General features: G+C 43.8%; 1 protein-coding gene across 1 annotated transcript in view; it reads right to left on the reverse strand.

The window, feature by feature from the left end:
- The window catches only part of adamts6 (ADAM metallopeptidase with thrombospondin type 1 motif, 6), an 80,051-nt gene that overhangs the window by 40,068 nt on the left and 16,165 nt on the right, over positions 1 to 23,818 (reverse strand). Inside the window, exons 7-11 of the mRNA XM_034312579.2 lie at positions 22,893 to 23,038; positions 13,361 to 13,404; positions 10,344 to 10,449; positions 6,934 to 7,080; positions 4,675 to 4,816 (exon numbers count right to left, since the gene is read on the reverse strand). Coding sequence (XP_034168470.2) covers positions 4,675 to 4,816; positions 6,934 to 7,080; positions 10,344 to 10,449; positions 13,361 to 13,404; positions 22,893 to 23,038 — 585 coding nt within the window. The remainder of the gene's footprint in view (positions 1 to 4,674; positions 4,817 to 6,933; positions 7,081 to 10,343; positions 10,450 to 13,360; positions 13,405 to 22,892; positions 23,039 to 23,818) is intronic.

The following is a 23,818-nucleotide window of genomic DNA, read 5'->3' on the forward strand; positions in this document are numbered from 1 at the left end:
TGTGTTCCCAAATAAACACTGGACGTAACACTGAGTATCTCGATGACCTGATGACCGCTGCATCATTCATCTGTCTTCCTTAATCAGCCCATTAGCTCTGTGGCCGTGTAACTGCTGCACAACGCTGTCCAACAGGCTGTAGTCCAAACCTCCGGGACGCAGACAGATCGACCTGAAGCCACTGTTGCCAAATCCAAATGACTAAATGCAGCGGGAGAGCGTTCAACACAGCGACTCCCTCTCGAGCTGTCAGTGCTCATTGCTGTGGATCTACTGAACGAACACTTCGGCAAAATGCCCTCGCTGGGCAAAAACCGCAGCATCCATCTCGCCCGTGCGTGCTGCTGGTCATTAGCGTCCGGCAGCGTCTTTGCATTTAGAGAGGTCTTCCAGTCGATTCAGCAAAAACGGGTATTAGTCTTTCTCTAATGGCATTTTAAATCCAAATCGATGTGGCTGAAATTCTCTAAAGGGTTATTTAAGGCTAGTTCTTTAAAACACTATTAATTTTATTATTTATTCATTGTTGTTCTAACACCTTTTACCATTTATTATTATTTGTATTATTATTAAATACTTTGGGACCCTAACAATCCAGGATCTCATTTCTCCTGTACATCATCCTTTTTTTTTTTAAAGTTAATCATCTTCATAGTAATCACTGACTTTTTGTTTTGAAAACTGACACCAAAGTGACAAAAATTGTTTTAAAAAAAAAGTAGTTTAACATTCTCCGATTAAGTGAGATAATGGATAGTTGCTTGTTATTCATTAATTCTCTTGGCTCTGTTCATCCTGAGTGTGTATTTTCCGTTAGCATGCCTGTCTGTAGGTCAGTTAGTGTCAAATACAGCCTCTGGGTCACGTCTGACCTCAGATCTGCATGAACGATTTGTGAAACAGCCATGAATTTAATGGTTAAACAGACGTCTGGCTGAAACAGATGAGATTGTCAGAATTCACTAACACTACACGCTGTAATAAAACCGAGCCAAGAAAACACTGGCTCTCGTCCTTCCAGCGACCGTCTCTTATTCTGATCACAGTTAAGAGAAAAATTACAGGGTTCTCTTTCTGGCATCTGCGCGTAGATATTTCTCTCAATGAACAAAATAACTGTAATCTCTCGTAATTTAATTTCTGGTTCAGCCGTTTATGGACAGCCGTATATCCATACGAGGCATTATTATTATTATTATTATTATTATTATTATTATTATTATTCTTGTTCCTGAATTCTCTTGGCTTCCATCAGGTTCCTTTCTTCTCCTGCAAGTCCGTCTGTTTACCACAGCCTGTTATTCTACAGAAAATCATTTTCATTTTAATAAAGATGAAGATTAAGCAGGTCACAAACCTCAATTCAGCTTCGTCTGAAAGATACGAGGAGAAAGACACACGTTTGGAAGACACAGACACAGTCTGTTATAGCGTTTCATCTCCTGTGGAAGAATAATCCTGAAAACTAATCTGAAGTGCTGGCTTTGAGGTTCCTCTCTCTCTTCTTCGACTTCAGAGTAGAGTAAGTAAGTGTGTAGTGAGGATTTAAAACTGAAATTACACACATCAGTATTCAGGACATCGGAAGAGACGCATCTTAATCAGAGACTTCGCTTATCTCGAGGAGTGAATTATTTATGGATAAAATGATGAATGAACGTAGAGTTTCTCTGTAAGTGTAGCAGATGAGCGCTCGGGTTAGATTATCCGTCAAAATTAATTCAAAATAGTGAGATAAAATCGACTTCATCCTGCACACACATCACAATGTCATAACCCTCGGAGCACAATATAAAAAAATAAAATGTAAAATAACAGGATGCGCTGCATCACGTGCTATTCTCTGAGCTGCTGGATAATGAGTGTGGAAGCCATTTTGTTCAATTAAACCAGTGATTAATGTGAGAATTATAACTAGCACTATTCATGCAGCGATATACTGGTGACATATGAGACTAATATATTTATTTATTTCAACACTCACCATCTTCTCATTCAGATATCATCATATTATTATATGAGTAGTGACTCAGTGACTCAGGTTCTAGCGTACTGATCAGAACCGCTCACTACTGGACCCCTGAGGTGAACACTTAACCTTCTCTACTCCAGAGAACTGTATCAAACCCTTGAGGAACCATTTTTCCTAAGAGAAGGTTCTTGCTGTCTTCAAACTGTTTTTTGTTCAAATTTCCAGACTTCATTTGTATTTTTTTCCCTGAATTTTAAAGGTCATTAACTGTATCGTGAAACAGGAAGTCATGAGATGTGATGTGAATTAACGAGGCTACAGTGGCGCATACGATGGTGCGATGAAGCGGAGTTACTATTAACCCACCCTGAAGTTGATTATTTTCCTAAAACAGCACGTCCCCAAGTTGTTTTACTGGCCAACCATTACAAAATGTTATTGATTAAATAGCAACACATCATACTTTTATCCATTTATAGTTACATTTAATGTTCATGAAACAAGTTAGTTCCTGTTCTCTCTTATGTTACAGCAGCTATAAACACTCGTTCCCTCACCATCCTCTCTTTTTTTTCCTCTAACAATAAGAAAGAAATAACCGCAGTTTGTTCCGCATGTTACTGAGAAACCGCAAAGAAGCGTAAACTCCTCTGTCCTGAAGGTCGGAAAACTTAAACTTACAGCTTTACCTCTGACTGTTACAAAGCGCTGACACTGGAGACTCCTTCCATAAATGTTAAATAAACATGTTTCTCCTTAGAAAACTTCACTGTATCAATGATTTTTTAAATGCATCTTTATGAGCGGTGCGTCCATCGTTCGACTCCCTGTGAATGAGCTGTTACTATAGAAACGATAACGTATTAGAGCGAGTGCATTAATATAAACCTGCGCTACTGTCAGAGCTGCTGTTACAGAGAATTCATCAACACCTTCTGACCAATCACAATCCAGGATTCAGCAGCGCTGGGGTGTAAAAATATATCTACTTTTTCAGTTAACAGTTAAGTTCCAGACTTTCCACAGCAGCGCAAGACACACTGCACCGCACAGTCTTTTATATTTTATGATAGAAGGAAGTAAAGTCGGTCTCTTCTTCTACCAAATCAGCTAAGCAGATATGGAGCGCACTCCAGTACATCAGGCTGTTGTCTGCTCCATCATCTGCTCACAGTGAGATGATAACAGATCCAGACGTCCATGCAGAAGCGAAAATACGGTCAGCGTCTGGACTGTTTCGAGACCAATCTGAGTAACAGCTGTTCTAAAGAGGCACTGATACTTCTTAATGAACGTGATATACGTTTACAAGACTTTTACTCGCGCATCAGAGGAGACTTTTTCAGCTGTAGACCAGCCTGGGGAACACATCAGTGTCCTCCAGCCAGTCCCTTCTGGGTCAGTGGTAAAAATAATAACTTGTCGTTTGGCATCGCATCTCTTCCAAGAGCTTTAACCATCAGCCTGGTTCTCCGCAAACGGCTTTCTGAGTTATTCCTCATCATTAAAGGTCTTTTATTCCAAATCAAACTTATAAGAAGATCAGAAAGAGAACTGCCAAGCCATAATTTAAACTCCGCCATAAATCTTCCTTTGTGCTCGAATGTTTTCATCATGTGCAACATTTCACTACGGTGTCTTCTCTTTCAGATTTATTTCCAGGAACAAATATTTTATTTTGAAATGAAGTACATTATGTGATCAGACGCGTGTCTCCTGAACGTCATTACTGTAACTGCACTCGGCAGTCGGACAATCAATCCTCAAATCCAGTCACGTCACTGCTTTCCACGAGACGTTTATTTAACATTGATGGAAGGAGTCTCCAGTGTCAGCGCTTTGTAACAGTCAGAGGTAAAGCTGTAGTTTTCCCACATCTTCAGGACAGAGGAGTTTACGCTTCTTTGCGGTTTCTCACTAACATGCGGAACAAGCTGCGATTTTTTGTCTTAACTTCAAGAGAGAATAAAGAGGCTGGTGAGGGAACGAGTGTTTATAGCTGCTGTAACGTAAGTGACAACAGGAACTAACAGATAAATAGTATGACGTATCATTCTTTAATAAATGAAAATGTAATTGTTGGTAAACAGCTGTAGTGTGAAAAATACCACGTTACCGTCCCGAGGTTGATTATTTTCCTATAACACCATGTCCTCAAGTCCTTTATTCCTATATTCTCTTACACCACAGGAAGTTAGCAATGATTACAATTTTTAATTTATTAATCAATGATACATCATACTTTTTATCCTTTTATAATTACATCTAATGTTCTGGAATGTCCTGAATGTTTTATTGCTCACTAAAGAGACACATCAACATGAGGGATTATGATTTAACAGCATAAACTTAAATTCACTTCCTCATTAATTAACTCAATAAATGCTGGTTATCAAACCAGTTCCTGCTTTTATAATAAATTCCAGAGATCTTGTCACACTGTTCATTTTGCCATGTCTGAATGTTGAAACTATGTACTCATAATTTAACGTGAAAACATCAGATATACCAAAGCAACTTAAAAAGAATTTAATCTAAAAGAATGATCTAAAAAGGAGTGGGCCAGTTTGTCTGAGACGGAGACTCCCTCCTCAAATCAAGCTACGGCGGTTGAAAGCTTTAATGATCTACACAGAGGAACGATGAGGTCAAATGCTGAACGATTTGCGGTGTAGAGTGAGAGTGCACTGCGTTCTTCTTACCCCATATTTGCACTGTCTGGAGGAGGCGCCGTACTGAAAGCGACACTGCTCGTCGGCATCATACACCTGCCCCGGAGCCACGGTGGGGTACAGGAAGTCCCGCTTCAGGGGTTCATTGTCCAGACACGTTCCCCGACCTGAGCTGTCAAAAAAACAAACCTACAATAGGATTGGCTCTTGGACAGCATTCACTATTCACACAGCGATGAAAACAATCATCTCCAAACATGCAAACACGAGAGAAATGTAAAAGTAGAGCGTGAGAAATGTAAAGCTGAGCACGCAGAATGACAGACAGCATCCTTAAAACCCAGACGGTTAGGCTTATATGGTGCTCTTGGCCTCGCATGAAAGCCTTTGAAGCACCGGTGAAGTAAGGAGTGAAAGATAGGATGTAAGGGAAGAAAAAAGGCAGTCGTGTGTCCGTGTGTTTAGTCTGTTTAGTCAGAGAGAAATATGGATGCTCTGAAGAACCACTCACACGGGGTGGAACTGCTGCGTCTGCTACTCAGAGACACGGAAGAAGAAAATGAACATGGATGAGGCGAAGGCCATGAACCAGATGTTTTCTTAGGTTCTGATTATTCTTAAGCTTGACGATGAACATCTCAGAGATGTGTCTGGGAGGAATTTGTGGGCAAACACTAACATTTATTAGGAAGGGAGTAGTGATGGCTCTTTCTGTCAATCTGTTAAACCCTAAATAAAGCTCACCTTTACCTTAACACCAACGCAGACAAGGTGGAAAGCTACGATCCGGCTGGAGGGAATCCGAGCAGTGAAACACCACAGCAACAAACAACACAAGCTCAGGAATCTGGTTTCTGTTTAACGTGCCAGAGGAAGCTTCGGCTGAAACAGGGATCTTTGGCTTCCCACTAGAATATTGGAAGGCTAATCTAATTCAAAACTAAACCAAATATATCGGAAAGGAAAGGAAAGAAACACACACGTTTTCTGCCCAGGGCGATGGGGGGAACGACCGACGCCGTATTCAGTTACATCCCTTCCTTTTTTTTCCATGTTGTTTGGTGGAATAATCCTTTACTTTGGCTTCCATGCGATCCCCTCTGCTGGGAGAAACACAATCCTGGCTTGAGCCCCTTCGGATTCTTAACGTACCAACACAGACCTCTCAGTTTATTGCTTTAGAGGAAGACAAAATAGTCGTTTTAAAAATAGAAACGATTAGAAGAAATGTCAACAAAACTTCCTCCCAAATGAGACCCGGTGGATATCTGGTGTAATGCAAAGAGACAAAACTGGCCGCTGTTTTTAGACTCAGCAGGAAAGTTTTTAATCTGAAACTGAAACAAAGACTGAATCCATTCGTGGTCAGTTCAGTACCATTGTCTGTCTGGACACTTTTACACAAAAACATGGTGTTAATAAAGCTTCTCTCTGTAAAGCAGGCAGCGTTGAGCAAACCTTCTGAACAAAGGCCTGCAGCAGAACCAAAGCTGTTTATCTGGCAAGGAGACACAGCAACACTTCCAAAATCTGATAGATGAAGAGAGAGAGAAACAAGAGACGTTCTGATCGCGGATGAGTGAAGTACGAGCCGGAAATAAAAGATACACGACTGCAAAATGTTGATCTCGTGCAAGATCATCAGTTAATTCATTCCCGGTTCTTTTGGTTCAACTAGTTTATGAGTTTAAAACCGCTTTGGTTTGAGAAGGAAACGAAAATACAGACTGATTCTATAACAATAGTAACGGATGAATCTAACGGATGAATAGCGGAGGAGTCTGTACACGGAGCTTTGGGGTTTTCTGTGTTAGTGATGGTGGTGAAGATAAACGTCTAATATAAAGCTTTTGACCAAGAGCCCTTTCTGAGGACCATCACGCCAGCCTGCTTTCCCTTCCATCTCCTCACATCAGCAACAGTGAAGGGTAAGAAGCAGCGGACGGAAAACAGAAAGCGTATGTATTGTATGTACAGTGCAGTGCGATGTGTAGCACGCATCCTATTCGTATCTGTATCTGTTTAGAACACGTGATCTGTTTCTTCTGAATAATGCTGCAGTGTTTCTCACACTCTCAGACAAGAAGGTTCTTAAAGGTTCTCTTTAAAAGGTCTTTGTAACACACATCACCACAGGGTTTCCCTTTCAGACGGGGTTCGGAGTAGAACCACCTTTTGTAAGCTCTAAACCTTTAAATATCTAAAGGAACCTTGAGAACCCTTTTGTAACAAGCCCAGTCCTGGAACCATGGAGAAGGAGAAGGAGAAGGAGAAGGTTCTTGAACTTACTCCAGGAAGCTGGTGATGTAGTCCTTGCTGCAGGTGGACCAGGAGAAGGGGTTGGTGTTGGCTGTGATGTGCGCCGCCATCAGCTTGGCCGTCTCGTGCCCCTTAGTCCCGCAGGCGTTCCCGATTCCGTCATGGTTCATTCCAAAGCTGTGAGAAGAGGAACACACAAGGGGGCGGAGTCAGAGGACGGTTCACAGCCCTGCCAATCAAACCCCTCCCACTCTCCCCTCACGCTTAAAGCCAGGACAAGCTCGGGCAGCTCTTCTCGGCCGTAGTGCAGGACGTCTCCTGTGGCTAGACTGTTAAAGGGTGGGATTTTCTCTGATGCTGAAACAGCTGGATGTGTAGGACAGCGGGGTCAAAGGTCACGAGCTGTCTAGAGCTCTTACAGGACGAGAAAGTTCTAATGACCACCTGTGTGCTGAGCCGTCAATCAGTAATTACAGGGTTAAACAGAGCCGAGTGCAGGAGGGAGAGAGGAGCAGCGCTGTGAGGGGACACGCCTACCTGCTGGGACCTGACACTCACACACACTCACACACACTCACACACACACTCATACACTCACTCTCACATTCACACACACTTATATACTCTCACTCACACACACACACACACACACACACACACACACACACACACTTATACACTCTCACTCACATACACACACTCACACACACACACTTATACACTCTCACTCACATACACACACTCACTCATACACACACTTATACACTCTCACTCACATACACACACTCACTCATACACACACTTATACACTCTCACTCACATACACACACTCACTCACACACTCACTCACACACTCACACACACTCATACACTCTCACTCACACACACACACTCATACACACACTTATACACTCTCACTCACATACACACACACACACTCACACACACACACTTATACACTCTCACTCACATACACACACACACACACACACACACACACACACTCATACACTCTCACTCACATACACACACTCACTCTCACATTCACACACACTTATATACTCTCACTCACATACACACACTCACTCACATACACACACTCACTCATACACTCACACACACACACACACACACACACTCATACACTCTCACTCACATACACTCACTCACATACACACACTCACTCATACACTCACTCACACACACACACACACTCATACACTCTCACTCACATACACACACTCACTCACTCACACACACACACACTCATACACTCACTCTCACATTCACACACACACTTATATACTCTCACTCACATACACACACTCACTCACACACACACACACACACACTCATACACTCTCACTCACATACACACTCACATACACACTCACTCACACACTCACTCACACACTCATACACACACACAAACACACTCATACACTCTCACTCACATACTCACACACTCACCATGCACACATATACACTCTCACACACACATACACTCATTCTCATACTCAATCTCACTCTCACACACACATACAGTCTCACACACATACACTCATACACTCACTCTCACACTCACTCTCTCTCTCACACACACACACACACACAGTCTCACACTCACACACATACACTCATACACTCACTCTCACTTTCACTCACTCTCACACACACTCTCACACACACACATACACTCAATCTCACACTCTCAGAAATTCTCACTCAAACTCTCACACTCACATTTTCAATCTTACACTCACTCTGCCAAATCTCACTCTCTCACACACACTCACACACTACAACACACTCAACACTTTCACCCACACCATCAGTCTGTCACTCTCACACTCTCCAATTCCCAGCTAACAAAACTGCACATACTGTACATCACTTAACAATGCCTTTCATTCTTTCTCTCTTTCTTTCTTTCTCTCTTTCTTTCTTTCTTTCTTTCTTTCTTGTGAGTTTATTACATTTTACTCTCCTCTGGATTTAAATCAGCACAGTAGAACTACAACACTTTTTTTCCTTGAGAAAGCTGGGAGTATTTTTACGACTGCCCCCCAACACACACACACACACACACACACACATTCCCCCAACAGAAGCAGACACAAAACATAACAGAGGAAATTGGCATCTCTGTGAGCCCTTCACTCAGCCCGACAGATCGCTGATGTTTTTCCAAGCGTTCAGAGGGAACTGACGGAGGAGGCACAATTTCTACACAACGACATTTGCATAGTACAGTAAAACCCAACACACAGCTTCACCTCGTCTCTAAGGAAAAAAAAATTACAAGCATTTTAGCATCTATTAGTCTCAAAAGACGCCAGAATTTGAAGAATTTCATGACCACCATGAAAGGTATTAAAAATGAGACGTGGTGCGAGAGACTAATGAGGAGTGTGTGAGACCTGGAGGCTGTGAGACAGCGCTGACCAAATCATTAAAAACATCAACATCCTCCACCGAGACAAACCACTGCAGAGACTGTAACGATCTTAAAACACTCAGCAGGGGGCGGAGATAAAACTACACTCACATAAACCTGAGAGAAATAAAGACTATAGTGCATGCAGATCAGCTCTTAAAATATTCTAAATTAAATTAAAAAAGATCACAGCGAGTCAGAGTCAGCGTGCAAGCGCCACACTGCATTCCAGCCAGCGCAGAATCATAAATATTTAATAAATAAGGAATTAAACACCTGGGGTTGTGCTGTAATAGGAAAGTAATTAACACCAGGGTGGTGTGATGAAGTGGAGTTTCTGTTACCACCCTGAAGTGTTTTATTCCTTTTACACCACAGCAATTCACCAACAATTACAATGTTTTATTTATTAAACATCATACTTTTTATAGTTACATTTAATGTTACAAGAAGTTAGTTCCTGTTGTCTCTTACGTTACAGCAGCTATAAACACTCGTTCCCTCACCAGCCTCTTTATTCTCTCTTTATTCTCTCTCTTTATTCTCTCTCTTCAAGTTAATAATCAAATAATCGCAGCTTGTTCTGCATGTTAGTGAGAAAACGCAAAGAAGCGTAAACTCCTCTGTCCTGAAGACGTCGGAAAACTTACAGTTACAGCTTTACCTCTGACTGTTACAAAGCGCTGACACTGGAGACTCCTTCCATACGTGTTACATAAACATGTTTCTCCTTACAGAAAACTTCACCATGTAAACGATTTTTTGACAAAAAATGAATTACGCACATTTTTTAACTCGTTTATTATCAGTGGAGCCGCCACTGTACACGTCCCTGTGAATGAGCTGTTACTATAGAAACAATAAAGTATTAGAGCGAGCGCATTAATATAAACCTGCACTACTGTCAGAGCTGCTGTTATAGAAAACTAATCAACACCTTCTGACCAATCAGGATCCAGAATTCAGCAGCGCCGTGTTGTAAATGTTAAATACTTTCACTCACTTGTGTCCGATCTCATGTGCGATGGTGAAAGCGGAGCCGAGGCCGATGTCTTCATTAATACTGCAGCTCCGTTCTGGTTCACACATTCCAGCTACTGACGCCAAACCTACACACACACACACACACACACACACACACACACACACACACACAGGGCTCAGGTCAAGGTGTTGTACTTCAGAATGATAAACATGGGATTTTATTCTCAGTAACCTCAGACCTCAGTTCAGATGATGGACCCGGACAAAGAACAGCTTTAACGGCTAGATGTTCACTTTTCACTTTTTTTCTCTCTAACAGAAGTCAGAGCTGGAAAATGTCTAGACAAGGAGTTAGATTTATACATTCTACTTCTGGTAATAAGGGACCACCTAGTAATGCAAGCCAGAGGTGGGAATTTAACAAAACATTCCCATTTTTCAACCCCCAATATATTCACTAATCCCTGATACGTTCACTATTTCAGAACTTCAGAGAGAAACAAAAAGGATTTAACACTTTGTCTATGTTTTTATTCCATTTTTTTAACTCATTTGTGCAGTTTACCAGAGAACCGGCTGAAACTTTGTTCTGAAATTTTCTCCGTTCTTCACCATAAAGAAACATCAGTTTTTAAATCTGAGTGGAAGGAAGGAAAGATTAAATCTCCGCTCTCTGACTGTATTCTCCACATGGAGCACAGAGTTTTACAGAACTGATAAGGAGCATGATATCGAGTGCTGGGGTTCTGAGGTTTCCTGCACGTATAGACTGAAGCTCTGATCCGGTTCTGATCCGGTTCTGATCCGGTTCTGATCCGTCTGAGCGCTGATTCTGTCGTCTCACAGTGAGAAAGATGGGAAAAAAAGGCTTTTCTGAAATCCAGGTGTCTGGCGTCTCCTCCCCTCGGCCCCTTCACGTGTCATTCTCAGACAATGTTTCTTGCCAGATTACATCTACAGGTGTGTGTGTGTGTGTGTGTGTGTGGAGAGGAAAAGCTCTTAAGCTAGCTGAGAGGTTCTGCTGAACGAGGAGCCGAGAGCCTGCGGCGAGATCAAATCTGCAGCTCACTGCTTTATTTTGCAAACTCGAGGCCCCTTAATCCCTGTGTGAGAGTTCTTTTTATCCTGCGTGTATGTGAGTCCTTTTCACTCAACACCGGGATCTGAAAAGGTCAGAGTGACCAGCTGTGTGTGTGTGTGTGTGTGTGTGTGTGTGTGTATGGAAACAGGGAACTTTTTGCTTCATTATTTTCTTCTTAAACTCAGCCAGACTCACAGAACTGTACACTCTTCAAAAATCTAAAATCATGAATCTCTACTTCAAATCAGAGTTCTTCTTTCTCTCACTCTTGGAAAATTCTGAAATCTTGAAAAATCAAAGAATGAAAAATTATTTACACACCAGAGAGAAAAACGAGCCAGAAATCCAGAGAGCGGCTTCCAGAATCCAGAATGCTTACTGTGGGTTCTTCTTCTACACACGCTATTGGGTGATAAACTCTCTATGTAGAACACTACAACAAAGTGTTTTCAAGTAGAACCTCTTTTTGGAAACGGTACTTGGTACACGCTTAGTAAAAAGGGTTCTTCAAGGGTTCTTCAAGGGTTCATTGAATAATTAAGGATGGATTCTTAGCTTTCTAAAAGCGTTCTACTTGAAACCTTTGCTGATAAGGAAACTATCTGGTGTTGCGTTCTACACTGTTGCATCATAGGGTTCCGACAGAGGAACAACTGAGGAACCGTTAAAGGTTCTAAACCTTCCAAGTTGTAGGTCTCTGTATTGACTGGTTCTTCATCACATTCATTGCTTTACATCCATGGTGTAGGTTGAGAAATGGGTTCTACTTGGGAAAAAGTAGGGAAGCATTTTGTTGTAGAGTTCTCCAGAGGAACAACTGACAAACTTCCAAGAGTGTATGAAAGAAGAAGCTGGATTTAAAGTAGCTGTCTAGACTGTGGAACCAGCACAGTGGATTTCTGACTTTAAAGCATGTCTTGTTTTTTTTCTCAGCTCAGGATCTCAGTGGTGCGATCTGCCCTCTGCTATTTCCCCCTGACCCCCAGGGGTGAGATTCTGACCCCGGCCTGTGATCCCTGTGGTCCCTGAGGGTGGAGAGGTGAGGAGCAGGAGCAGGAGGGGAGATGCAGGGTGGAGGAGGTGGAGGAGGAGGAGGAGGAGGAGGAGGAGGGCTGCAGTGAGGAAGCCGAGCAGATGCCAGGGCAATTAAAGGGATCAGGGGAATGTGACGAATGCGGTCAATCTGTCAAAGCGCCCTGCAGTCATGCTGTTTCTCCAGAGATATACGTCTTTGCCGGGAGGAGCCGAGCGAAGACATGATGAGGCTCAGACATGCCCCTCCGTCCGAATTTACACAAAAAAACAAATCGCAGTTTACTTCATACACTTTCTCTTCAACGTTTTTGTATCTGCTTCATTCTGTTCTCTCTTTTCTTTTCTCCTCGTGCACTCAGGGGAGGGCTAAACACCTCCGGCTCGGGGCAAGACAGACGAGAGGGGGGAGGTCTGGAGGAGAAACAGGAGACAAGAGTAGAGAGAGAGAGAAAGAAGCCGAGTGCCATGTTTGGATGTTTGGGCCGAGGTTCAGCAAAGCCAGTGAGCTGCTCCACACACACACACACACACACACACACACACGTTTGTCTTACTATCCTTGTGAGGACTTCAATGTGATGCTACACCTCAATCTAACCTTCACTTTCACCTCTGGAACCAAAAGGAAATCGTTCAACAGTTTTCCTTACATCCCCACGAGGTCAAAACTGTCAGATATTCCTATCCTAAACATGATGTTTGGTCCTCATCAAGATATAAATACACACACACACACACACACACACACACACACACACACACTCTCTCTCTTTTTTCCCTGAATCACCTTGCAGCACCGTTCCATATGTAAAGCGTGCAAACCTAAAATACCTTCATACTCTGTTTGGGAACGATGTCATAAATACGGAGTCGGGATTAGGAAGCTCATGGGAATGAAGTGAGGAACGTTCTAGACTCACCGAGAGTACCGCAGGGCTTGTTCTTGTAGGTGCAGATGTCGTACCTGTGGAGAACACAAATCTCTCTGTTAGAGTTGAATCAGATTACAGCATAACAGGGGCAGTGATTTTTTTCTTCCTTTCTTTGCTGTTCTCCATCTTGTACACCGAGCTCATCGCTCCATCACTGTGTTTCTAAAATTTCTCTTTATTTGATTTGATTCCTTGGTGGTGTTTTTTATTGAGAAAGTTGGGAGTATTTTTATGAAAAAATGCCACTTCATGGACGTACAATAACAGCAGTGTTTCCCACAATAAATCTACTCCCACATTTAACATCTGATAATCAACACAAGACAGAATGTGCAGTTTGTGCTGTATATGGTGTAAAATCCCAGTAAAAAAGGCATTGTGTAAACACCAAATCCGTATCAACAACCCGGAACGCCGCTAATCCCAGTGATGGATGGAACTGGAATGTCCTGTAAGATTCAATTCAATTTCCCGATTAATGTCACTATCAGCATCCACTCCATCCACTCCACTCCATCCACTCCACTCCACTCCACTCCACTTTACTCTACTCCACTCCATCCACTCTACTCCATCCACTCCACTCCATCCACTCCATCCACTCCACTCCATCCACTCCATCCACTCCACTCCACTCCACTCCATCCACTCCACTCCATCCACTCCATCCACTCCACTCCACTCCACTCCACTCTACTCCATCCACTCCATCCACTCCACTCCATCCACTCCACTCCACTCCATCCACTCCACTCCACTCCACTCCACTCCACTCTACTTCATCCACTCCACTCTACTCCACTCCATCCACTCTACTCCACTCCATCCACTCCACTCCACTCCACTCCACTCTACTTCATCCACTCCACTCCACTCCACTCCATCCACTCTACTCCACTCCATCCACTCCACTCCACTCCACTCCACTCCACTCCATCCACTCCATCCACTCCACTCTACTCCATCCACTCCATCCACTCCACTCCATCCACTCCACTCCACTCCATCCACTCCACTCCATCCACTCCATCCACTCCACTCCATCCACTCCACTCTACTCCATCCACTCCACTCCACTCCATCCACTCCATCCACTCCACTCCACTCCATCCACTCCACTCCACTCCACTCCATCCACTCCACTCTACTCCATCCACTCCACTCTACTCCACTCCATCCACTCCACTCCACTCCACTCCATCCACTCCACTCCACTCTACTCCATCCACTCCACTCCATCCACTCCACTCCACTCTACTCCATCCACTCCACTCCATCCACTTCACTCTACTCCACTCCATCCACTCCACTCCACTCCACTCCATCCACTCCATCCACTCCACTCCATCCACTCCACTCCACTCCACTCCATCCACTCCATCCACTCCACTCCATCCACTCCACTCCACTCCACTCCACTCCATCCACTCTACTCCACTCTACTCCATCCACTCCACTCCATCCACTCCACTCCACTCTACTCCATCCACTCCACTCCATCCACTTCACTCTACTCCACTCCATCCACTCCACTCCACTCCACTCCATCCACTCCATCCACTCCACTCCATCCACTCCACTCCACTCCACTCCATCCACTCCATCCACTCCACTCCATCCACTCCACTCCACTCTACTCCACTCCATCCACTCCACTCCACTCCACTCCACTCCACTCCACTCCATCCACTCTACTCCACTCTACTCCATCCACTCCACTCCATCCACTCCACTCCACTCTACTCCATCCACTCCACTCCATCCACTTCACTCTACTCCACTCCATCCACTCCACTCCACTCCACTCCATCCACTCCACTCCATCCACTCCACTCCACTCCATCCACTCTACTCCACTCTACTCCATCCACTCCACTCCATCCACTCCACTCCACTCCACTCCATCCACTCCACTCCACTCCACTCCACTCCACTCCATCCACTCCACTCCATCCACTCCACTCCACTCTACTCCACTCCACTCCATCCACTCCACTCCATCCACTCCATCCACTCCACTCCATCCACTCCACTCCACTCCACTCCATCCACTCCATCCACTCCACTCTACTCCACTCCATCCACTCTACTCCATCCACTCCACTCCATCCACTCCACTCCACTCTACTCCACTCCATCCACTCCACTCCACTCTACTCCACTCCACTCCATCCACTCCACTCCATCCACTCCATCCACTCCACTCCATCCACTCCACTCCACTCCACTCCATCCACTCCATCCACTCCACTCTACTCCACTCCATCCACTCTACTCCATCCACTCCACTCCATCCACTCCATCCACTCCACTCCACTCCACTCCATCCACTCCACTCTACTCCACTCCATCCACTCTACTCCATCCACTCCACTCCATCCACTCCACTCTACTCCACTCCATCCACTCCACTCCACTCCACTCCACTCCACTCCATCCACTCTACTCCACTCTACTCCATCCACTCCACTCCACTCTACTCCATCCACTCCACTCCATCCACTTCACTCTACTCCACTCCACTCTACTCCATCCACTCCATCCACTCCACTCCATCCACTCCACTCCATCCACTCCTCTCTACTCCACTCCATCCACTCTACTCCATCCACTCTACTCCATCCACTCCACTCCACTCTACTCCATCCACTCCACTCCATCCACTTCACTCTACTCCACTCCATCCACTCCACTCCACTCTACTCCACTCCACTCCATCCACTCCACTCTACTCCACTCCACTCCATCCACTCCACTCCACTCCACTCCACTCCACTCCACTCCATCCACTCCACTCCATCCACTCCACTCCATCCACTCCATCCACTCCATCCACTCCACTCCATTCCATCCCATCCACTCCACTCCATCCACTCCACTCCACTCCACTCCACTCTACTCCACTCCATCCACTCCACTCCATCCACTCTACTCCACTCCACTCCACTCCATCCACTCCATCCACTCCATCCACTCCACTCCATCCACTCTACTCCACTCCATCCACTCCATCCACTACCATCCACTCCACTCCACTCCACTCCATCCACTCCACTCTACTCCATCCACTCCACTCTACTCCACTTCATCCACTCCACTCCACTCTACTCCACTCCATCCACTCCACTCCACTCCACTCCATCCACTCCACTCTACTCCACTCTACTCCATCCACTCCACTCTACTCCACTCTACTCCACTCTACTCCACTCCATTCCACTCTACTCCACTCTACTCTACTCTACTCCATCCACTCCACTCTACTCTACTCTACTCCACTCTACTCCATCCACTCCACTCTACTCTACTCTACTCTACTCCACTCCATCCACTCTACTCCACTCTACTCCATCCACTCCACTCTACTCCACTCTACTCCACTCTACTCCACTCTACTCCACTTCATCCATTCCACTCTACTCCACTCTACTCTACTCTACTCTACTCTACTCTACTCTACTCTACTCTACTCCACTCTACTCCACTTCATCCATTCCACTCTACTCCACTCTACTCTACTCTACTCCACTCTACTCTACTCTACTCTACTCTACTCTACTCCACTCCATCCACTCTACTCCACTCTACTCCATCCACTCCACTCTACTCCACTCTACTCCACTCTACTCCACTTCATCCATTCCACTCTACTCCACTCTACTCTACTCCACTCTACTCTACTCTACTCTACTCCACTCTACTCTACTCTACTCTACTCCACTCTACTCCACTCTACTCCACTTCATCCATTCCACTCTACTCCACTCTACTCTACTCTACTCCACTCTACTCTACTCTACTCTACTCTACTCTACTCTACTCCACTCCATCCACTCTACTCCACTCTACTCCATCCACTCCACTCTACTCCACTCTACTCCACTCTACTCCACTTCATCCATTCCACTCTACTCCACTCTACTCTACTCCACTCTACTCTACTCTACTCTACTCTACTCCACTCTACTCTACTCCACTCTACTCTACTCTACTCCACTCTACTCTACTCTACTCTACTCTACTCCACTCTACTCCACTCCATCCACTCTACTCCATTCCACTCAACGCCACTCCACTCCACTAGTGGTTTGGACCGCACGTTCGGGGGCCACTTTTTATTTTCTTATACAAACCGCTCTGCTTTTTTTTCTTGGACTTGTCAACAGTTTGGCAGACGCTTTTGACGGCATGGCCATTACTAAAGAATGCCAAATATTTTCTCATTCCCCAAACGGGGCATTTAACACCTCCTAAGAAGCAGCCGAGTCTGATGCAGTCGTCGAGTCGAGCCAAAGGCAGGAAGCCAGGCTTTTTTGTTTGACGTCGTCTGTAGCGCAAGAGCGAAGACACGGGGCCTGATCTGGAACAAATTAAAGAATCCAAGATGTTCTGGGTTTCGTATCGGGCCGACAGAAGCGTGGAGTATGTTCTATAGACGGATTTAATCTCTATATGTGTGACCTGTTTGCAGATCAGAAGAAATTAGTGTAAAAGTAAAATCTAAAGTGGTTTTATATTTAATCCTCATACTAAAGCATCTCAGGAGATGTTCTATGAATGATACTGCACATTAACTAAAGTGAGTTTATACACGATCAGAGGCTATAAAAACTCTAATTTATCATCTCTGTCAAAACACAGAAACCACTACAACATAAATATCTCAGGCAAATTTATATTTAAAAAAAATCCTCGTCCCGTCTTCAGCACACGCACAAAAAAGTGCTTTTGTTTGAATCTGAAACAACATGGCCAAGAATGCAAAACCAAACCACGCATGTCGTCTCGCCTCCTGCCAAGCTGTCTAAATAATGTACACACTGCTCTGATAATCCAATAAAAGAAAACGAAGCAGCAGGCACGCCTGCACCAAGACGGGAAAGACGAGGCCTTGAAAATACACTCATTTATTTTTAATGGCAACGTGCAATCCAATCATATGTGGGCTCTTAATGTATTAAAACACACACACACACACACAAGGACACGGAATTGAAAATTAAATTTCAGTCTCTCGCTGTCCTTCTGCTTCTCTTTGATCTTTATGGAAGACATCCAAAAGAGCGTGAGGAGCACTCTCAGGGACGATCGCCGGGAAAACGATTTATTTTGATTCGGTTACTTTAATTTCCTGTTGCGTCCCTCCTGCCATTCTGTGTTGTGTAGGATAATAAATCACAGAGTGACTGCCGGGGGCGGGACCAAACTGTCAATCATGACACGGTGGCCAAACTCGGAAGTGGAACGGTTCACCATGATGAAGTTCTTAACGTAACAGGTGATAGGTATAAAAACACAGACCACATCACCACAGCGTATCTTCAGAAGCACATCAGAGACGATTAAACTGTGAACGTTATCTGAAACTTTAGCGTTATCATTTCATCACGGATCAGCTCCTCAACCAGTGTTCCATCCTGAGCTCTGGTTTCTGTCTGTGTGGAGTTTCAGATGTTCTCACATGTTCTCCCCATGTCTTTGTCCGTTCTCCACTTTCTCCGGTTTCCTCCCATCTCTTCCCAGATCACGCCCAAGTGTTTTCCCGGGATAGATTCCGGATTCACCGCCACCCTGACCGGGATAAAGTGCTCACTGAAGATGAATGAATGAATTCCCCAACACTGTGCATGGATTCCAGGTGAGGCAAAGTTTCCAGGAAGTTCAGGTGTGTTGAGAAACACTGCTGAGAAACACGAAGAGACTACACTAACGGACTGCACCGGGAATCTCTGTTCTAATAAATTCATTTTTAATCTGCGTCACAGAACTTAAAGTCAACATCATTTCAAAATACGAAATCATCTTCTTTTTTTTTAAACCAGCACATATCAGAGTTAATATACATTCGTTTATGCAAATGAGGGTTAATCTAAGTAAATATGCGTAATGTTTTCATACTTAATAACACCAAAAATCTAATCATTTGATGTTGTTAGAATTAAAACTTTAACAATGTCATTCAAATCCAGCAATTATTAAACATTCTTCTGTAATAAGCTTCTAATTAGGGATAGGAATAAATATCTAAAATTTCACAAATGCAGAAATAATCTAGGAACTGAGATTTCGGTTCTAAGAAAACAAAGAAAAAATACACTGTGGTTTAATGTGTTCTAGCTAGCGTGGTTTATGAAGGACAATTACAAATATATATCAGGAAATCAGCTTTTCAGGGTGATATGGCGTGACATGAGTGTGAAGTGTGTGGAGCTTAAGGTCTTTTTTAAGGTTTACGAGAAGACGTTATACAGTGTGTGATGTAAGCAGTTTACACAAAAATCTGAAAAATCAGTCCTCGTTGTTTCTTCTTACAGCGTCTCGCTTTAACGCATCTCAAAACTTCATGAAGTTGTCCACATTAAGACGCACAAATTCTTTCTGCCAAATGCTTGTAAAAGACGTGCAGCGATAAATACAGCGTAAGATCAGAAGTCTGGCCTTGGTGAAGCTTTCTCTCTCTTCCAAGGTATCATTAGTCATAAAAGAAAACCCCGCATCGCTAAAATAAACGACAGACGCAGCCGAGGTATCTTCCTTCCTGGAGGATTCCACAATGTTCTTACCAGATGTGATGGTTAATCAGCGCTTCCTGGACCCTGCGTCAACGTCTTTAAAAAAAGACGCCCATATAGCATCTCCAGACTGAGCGCTGAACTGTCCTCTAATTCATGAGCTTTTTCTTGGCCTGAGCCGCTGCACCATCTTACCTGAACCTCAGCTCATTTGTTTGAGCCTGCTCTCAGGAAAGCAGAACGTTTCTCATGCGAGGCAACAGTCGCTTAGTCCAAAGAATACAGAAATGTCAGAAAGGACAGGAACAACAGTGTGTGTCGAGTCTCTGCAGCGAGACATAACGAGCGCCTGGAGAATAATTCTTCACCGATTTACAGAGCACTGAACACGACCAGACTGCATCCTTAATCATTCTTTATTTTACATGATTCAGATTAAATGATGTGATCTGTGCTTGTCTGAAGTTCTGACTGTCTTTTTCTACACATGTGCAGATGTCTAGTGACATTTCATAGGAGATTTGAGATTTCAAAGGAAATGTGATCCGACGTTTCTTCAGTTCCCTGTTCACAACTTTAGTTCCAACTTGCGATTAGTTCCCGCAAAAATGGAAGAAAAACTTATAAGCATGGTTTCATCTCCTCCTGTATTTTATTCGCTCTCGTTAAATGTGTAGAGAGACGTTATGAAGAAAAATAAAGCTTGGGAGGAAGTAGCAGAGATCGTTGGGGTCTCTTCTGAGTGTACGTAGCTAGTACAGTTATCTCGCTTTGCTAATCTAATCTGAGAATGAAGCCGAGAGCGTAACACGCAAATCACACAACTGATTAGATTTTCACACTGACTAGTGCGTTATTTAATTTACACTATATGGCTAAAAGTATGTGCACCCCTGACCATCACGTCACTCATATGTGCTTGTTGAACGTCTCATTCCAGATTTATTCCCCGTGTGTTTGCTGTTATAATGAGCTCCACTCTTCTGGGAAGCTTTCCACTAGATGTTGGAGCGTGGCTGTGGGGATTTGTGTTCATTCAGCTACAAGAGCATTAGTGAGGGCAGGCGCTGATGTTGGGATGTCGAGGAGGTCTGGGGTTCAGTCGGTGTTCCAGTTCATCCCAAAGGTGTTCAATGGGGTTGAGGTCAGGGCTCTGTGCAGGACACTCGAGTTCTTCCACTCCAACCTTCACACACCATGTCTTCATGGAGCTCGCTTTGTGCACAGGGGCATTGTCATGCTGGAGCAGGTTTGAGCCTCTTAGTTCCAGTGAAGAGAAACTGTAAAGCTTCAGCACACAGAGACGTTCTATACAACTGTGTGCTTCAGACTTTGTGGGAAAAGTTTGGAGAAGAAGCATTTATGGGTGTGACGATCAGGGGTGCACATACTTTTGGCTGTATAGTGTAGTTAGTGTTAGCAGCTTTACATAGCTACTACTGTTTCTCATCACAACTGGTCCTTAAGTCCTTAATTAATTCATTTTAATTATCAAATGAAGATGTCAGATGTCACAGAACTAATCCAAATTTATGTCTCCTTTAAAAAGCATCAGGCTCAACATCACGAGGACGAAAGAGTGCTGAGCTGTAAAAACTGTCAAACTCAGCTAAAAAAAAGTTCAAAGAAAAGGAAAACCCGAGGGGAAAAATGTTAGCACAAGTCAGAAAAACGCCAAACACGCTACAGGTGAACCAAGGGTGTGATTTGGTTGCCACGGTAACGTGGACAAAATAGCTAGAAGAGAAGAGAAGTGCAGCGCTGGTTTCCAGGTGATGACAGCGCGCAGTGTTTGGCAGCAACACGGTGAGCGCCTGTAAATCTCACGCTGACTGGCAGCCTGGCACTCATCACGATGCCGACTCAGCACTTTTACACAGCCTTAAAGTAAATCCCGCGTCCTGCATGACACAGCGTAGGCACGGGGTTTCTGTGCGTCCCGAGGTGATGAGGTTATCATCAGCTGGATGAGGTCACCACTAAACAACCAGCTGAGTGATGAGTGAGAGACACCGGGGATCATTGTGCACAGCTGCGTTATCTGTTTAATCTGCTTAATCCTGCACAATAACCACGTTAAAGATTTAGCCTGGAGGAGTGCATCGTGATTAATCTCATTAAAAACGCATAAACAGAACAGATCAATTACTCTGCACTAATTTCATTTTCACTCTTCGTCTCCTTATTTAGAAAAATTCATCCAGATCAGCAGGGTTCGTAAACAAACAAATAAAAATTAAACTATGAAATGCGTCGCAAGCTTGAAAGTTGAAGCACAATTAGTGAATTTTCCAGCACTTTCAGACTAAATAATCATTTTTTCCAGCGTTAATAATTAAACACATAAACAAACATGATAACATTTATCATTTAAGCTTCAGACATCTGTGCCTACGTTCTGATGCCTCGATTTAATCATCAATAAAATCTCTCCATTTCAGCTAGAAACGTAATGTTTTATATCATTTCTTCTGCACAGATGTTTTTAAGACTTTTTAGCATCTGCTGATTTTCAATCAAACTATAAAATCTTAAAACGTCCTCGTAAAACTCTTTTGGTCAGAAATATGTTGATTGAAAAAAAGTTCAGTAAAGCTTTACCAAGTGTGTGTGGAAATCACAAAATTCACCCGAGCACGAAGAACACGGAGTGTGTGCTAAGTAAATGATCAGATAATTCTATAAATAACAAGTTTAAAACATTTTGTCGATCTTTTCGAGTTTTGTTTTTCTTTTTCGTCGGTCCAAATCTCCAGGACACACGACGCTTCTGCAGCACTACAGCTCTGTCCTTTGGCTCAGTTTAGCAGCTCACAGAAAATCTACACCTCGCTCAGACGCTCTCGGACCCGAGTGTGCTCGCTGTGTTCTCACCTGCCTAAAGAACCGCACTGAGGAGGAGAACACACCAGGGTTCTGTTCACACACACTCAACACTGTGTGTGTGACAGCACTCTTAATTTCATCAGCTAGAACACGGCGTTCCGCAGACGTTGGAACTCACTGACCTGGTGATGAGAACAGCGTTGTCATGGTGAGCGATGCCGTTCTCCGGGATGCTGTTTCCGTCCCCCTGATGAGACAACAGCGATTTCTGCCACTTACAGAAACTGTCCAGCGATTTATCTGCATGGTGGTTAATCTCCAGATTCGGCTGCAACACAGAGGAAAAACTGATTGGTCAGGAGGTGTTGATTCGTTTTCTATAACAGCAGCTCTGACAGTAGTGCAGGTCTCTATTAATGCGCTCGCTCTAATACATTACGGTTTCTATAGTAACAGCTCATACTAATAATACGGATGCTCCACTGATAATAAACGAATTAAAAATTTTGATATTGTGAAGATGTGTTTATGTAACATGTATGGAAGGAGTCTCCAGTGTCAGCGCTTTGTAACAGTCAGAGGTAAAGCTGGAACTGTAAGTTTTCCGACGTCTTCAGGACAGAGGAGTTTACGCTTCTTTGCGGTTTCTCAGTAACATGCGGAACAAGCTGCGTTTATTTGTCTTATTAATTATAAGCTAATATAACTTGCTGTAATATAAGTGACAACTTGTTTCATGAACATTAAAGGTAACTATAAACGGATAAAAAGTATGACACGTCGATCTTATATAAAAAAAATTTTAGAAATCTAATCATTGGTAAGTTGCTGTGCTGTAAGAGGAAGAAGACACTCAGGGACATGCTGTTATAGGAAAATAATCAACCTCAGAGTGATAATATAAGCAGAGTGGTGACTGATGTTCTCTCAGTTCTACCCTGTGGAACGCCTGGTTCTCTCATTACTCCTATCTACATGTAGAACAGGTTTACGGTGCTCCTGAGGGACTCGAGCCAGCTTCTATCTGTTTGAACAGCTTTCATCTTTCTCCGCGGTGGCCCAGATGGTAAGACGCTTCTGTCTGTCTGTCTGTCTGTCTCTCTCATCC

Source organism: Pangasianodon hypophthalmus, chromosome 17 (genome assembly GCF_027358585.1).
Source record: "Pangasianodon hypophthalmus isolate fPanHyp1 chromosome 17, fPanHyp1.pri, whole genome shotgun sequence".
NCBI lineage: Eukaryota > Metazoa > Chordata > Actinopteri > Siluriformes > Pangasiidae > Pangasianodon > Pangasianodon hypophthalmus.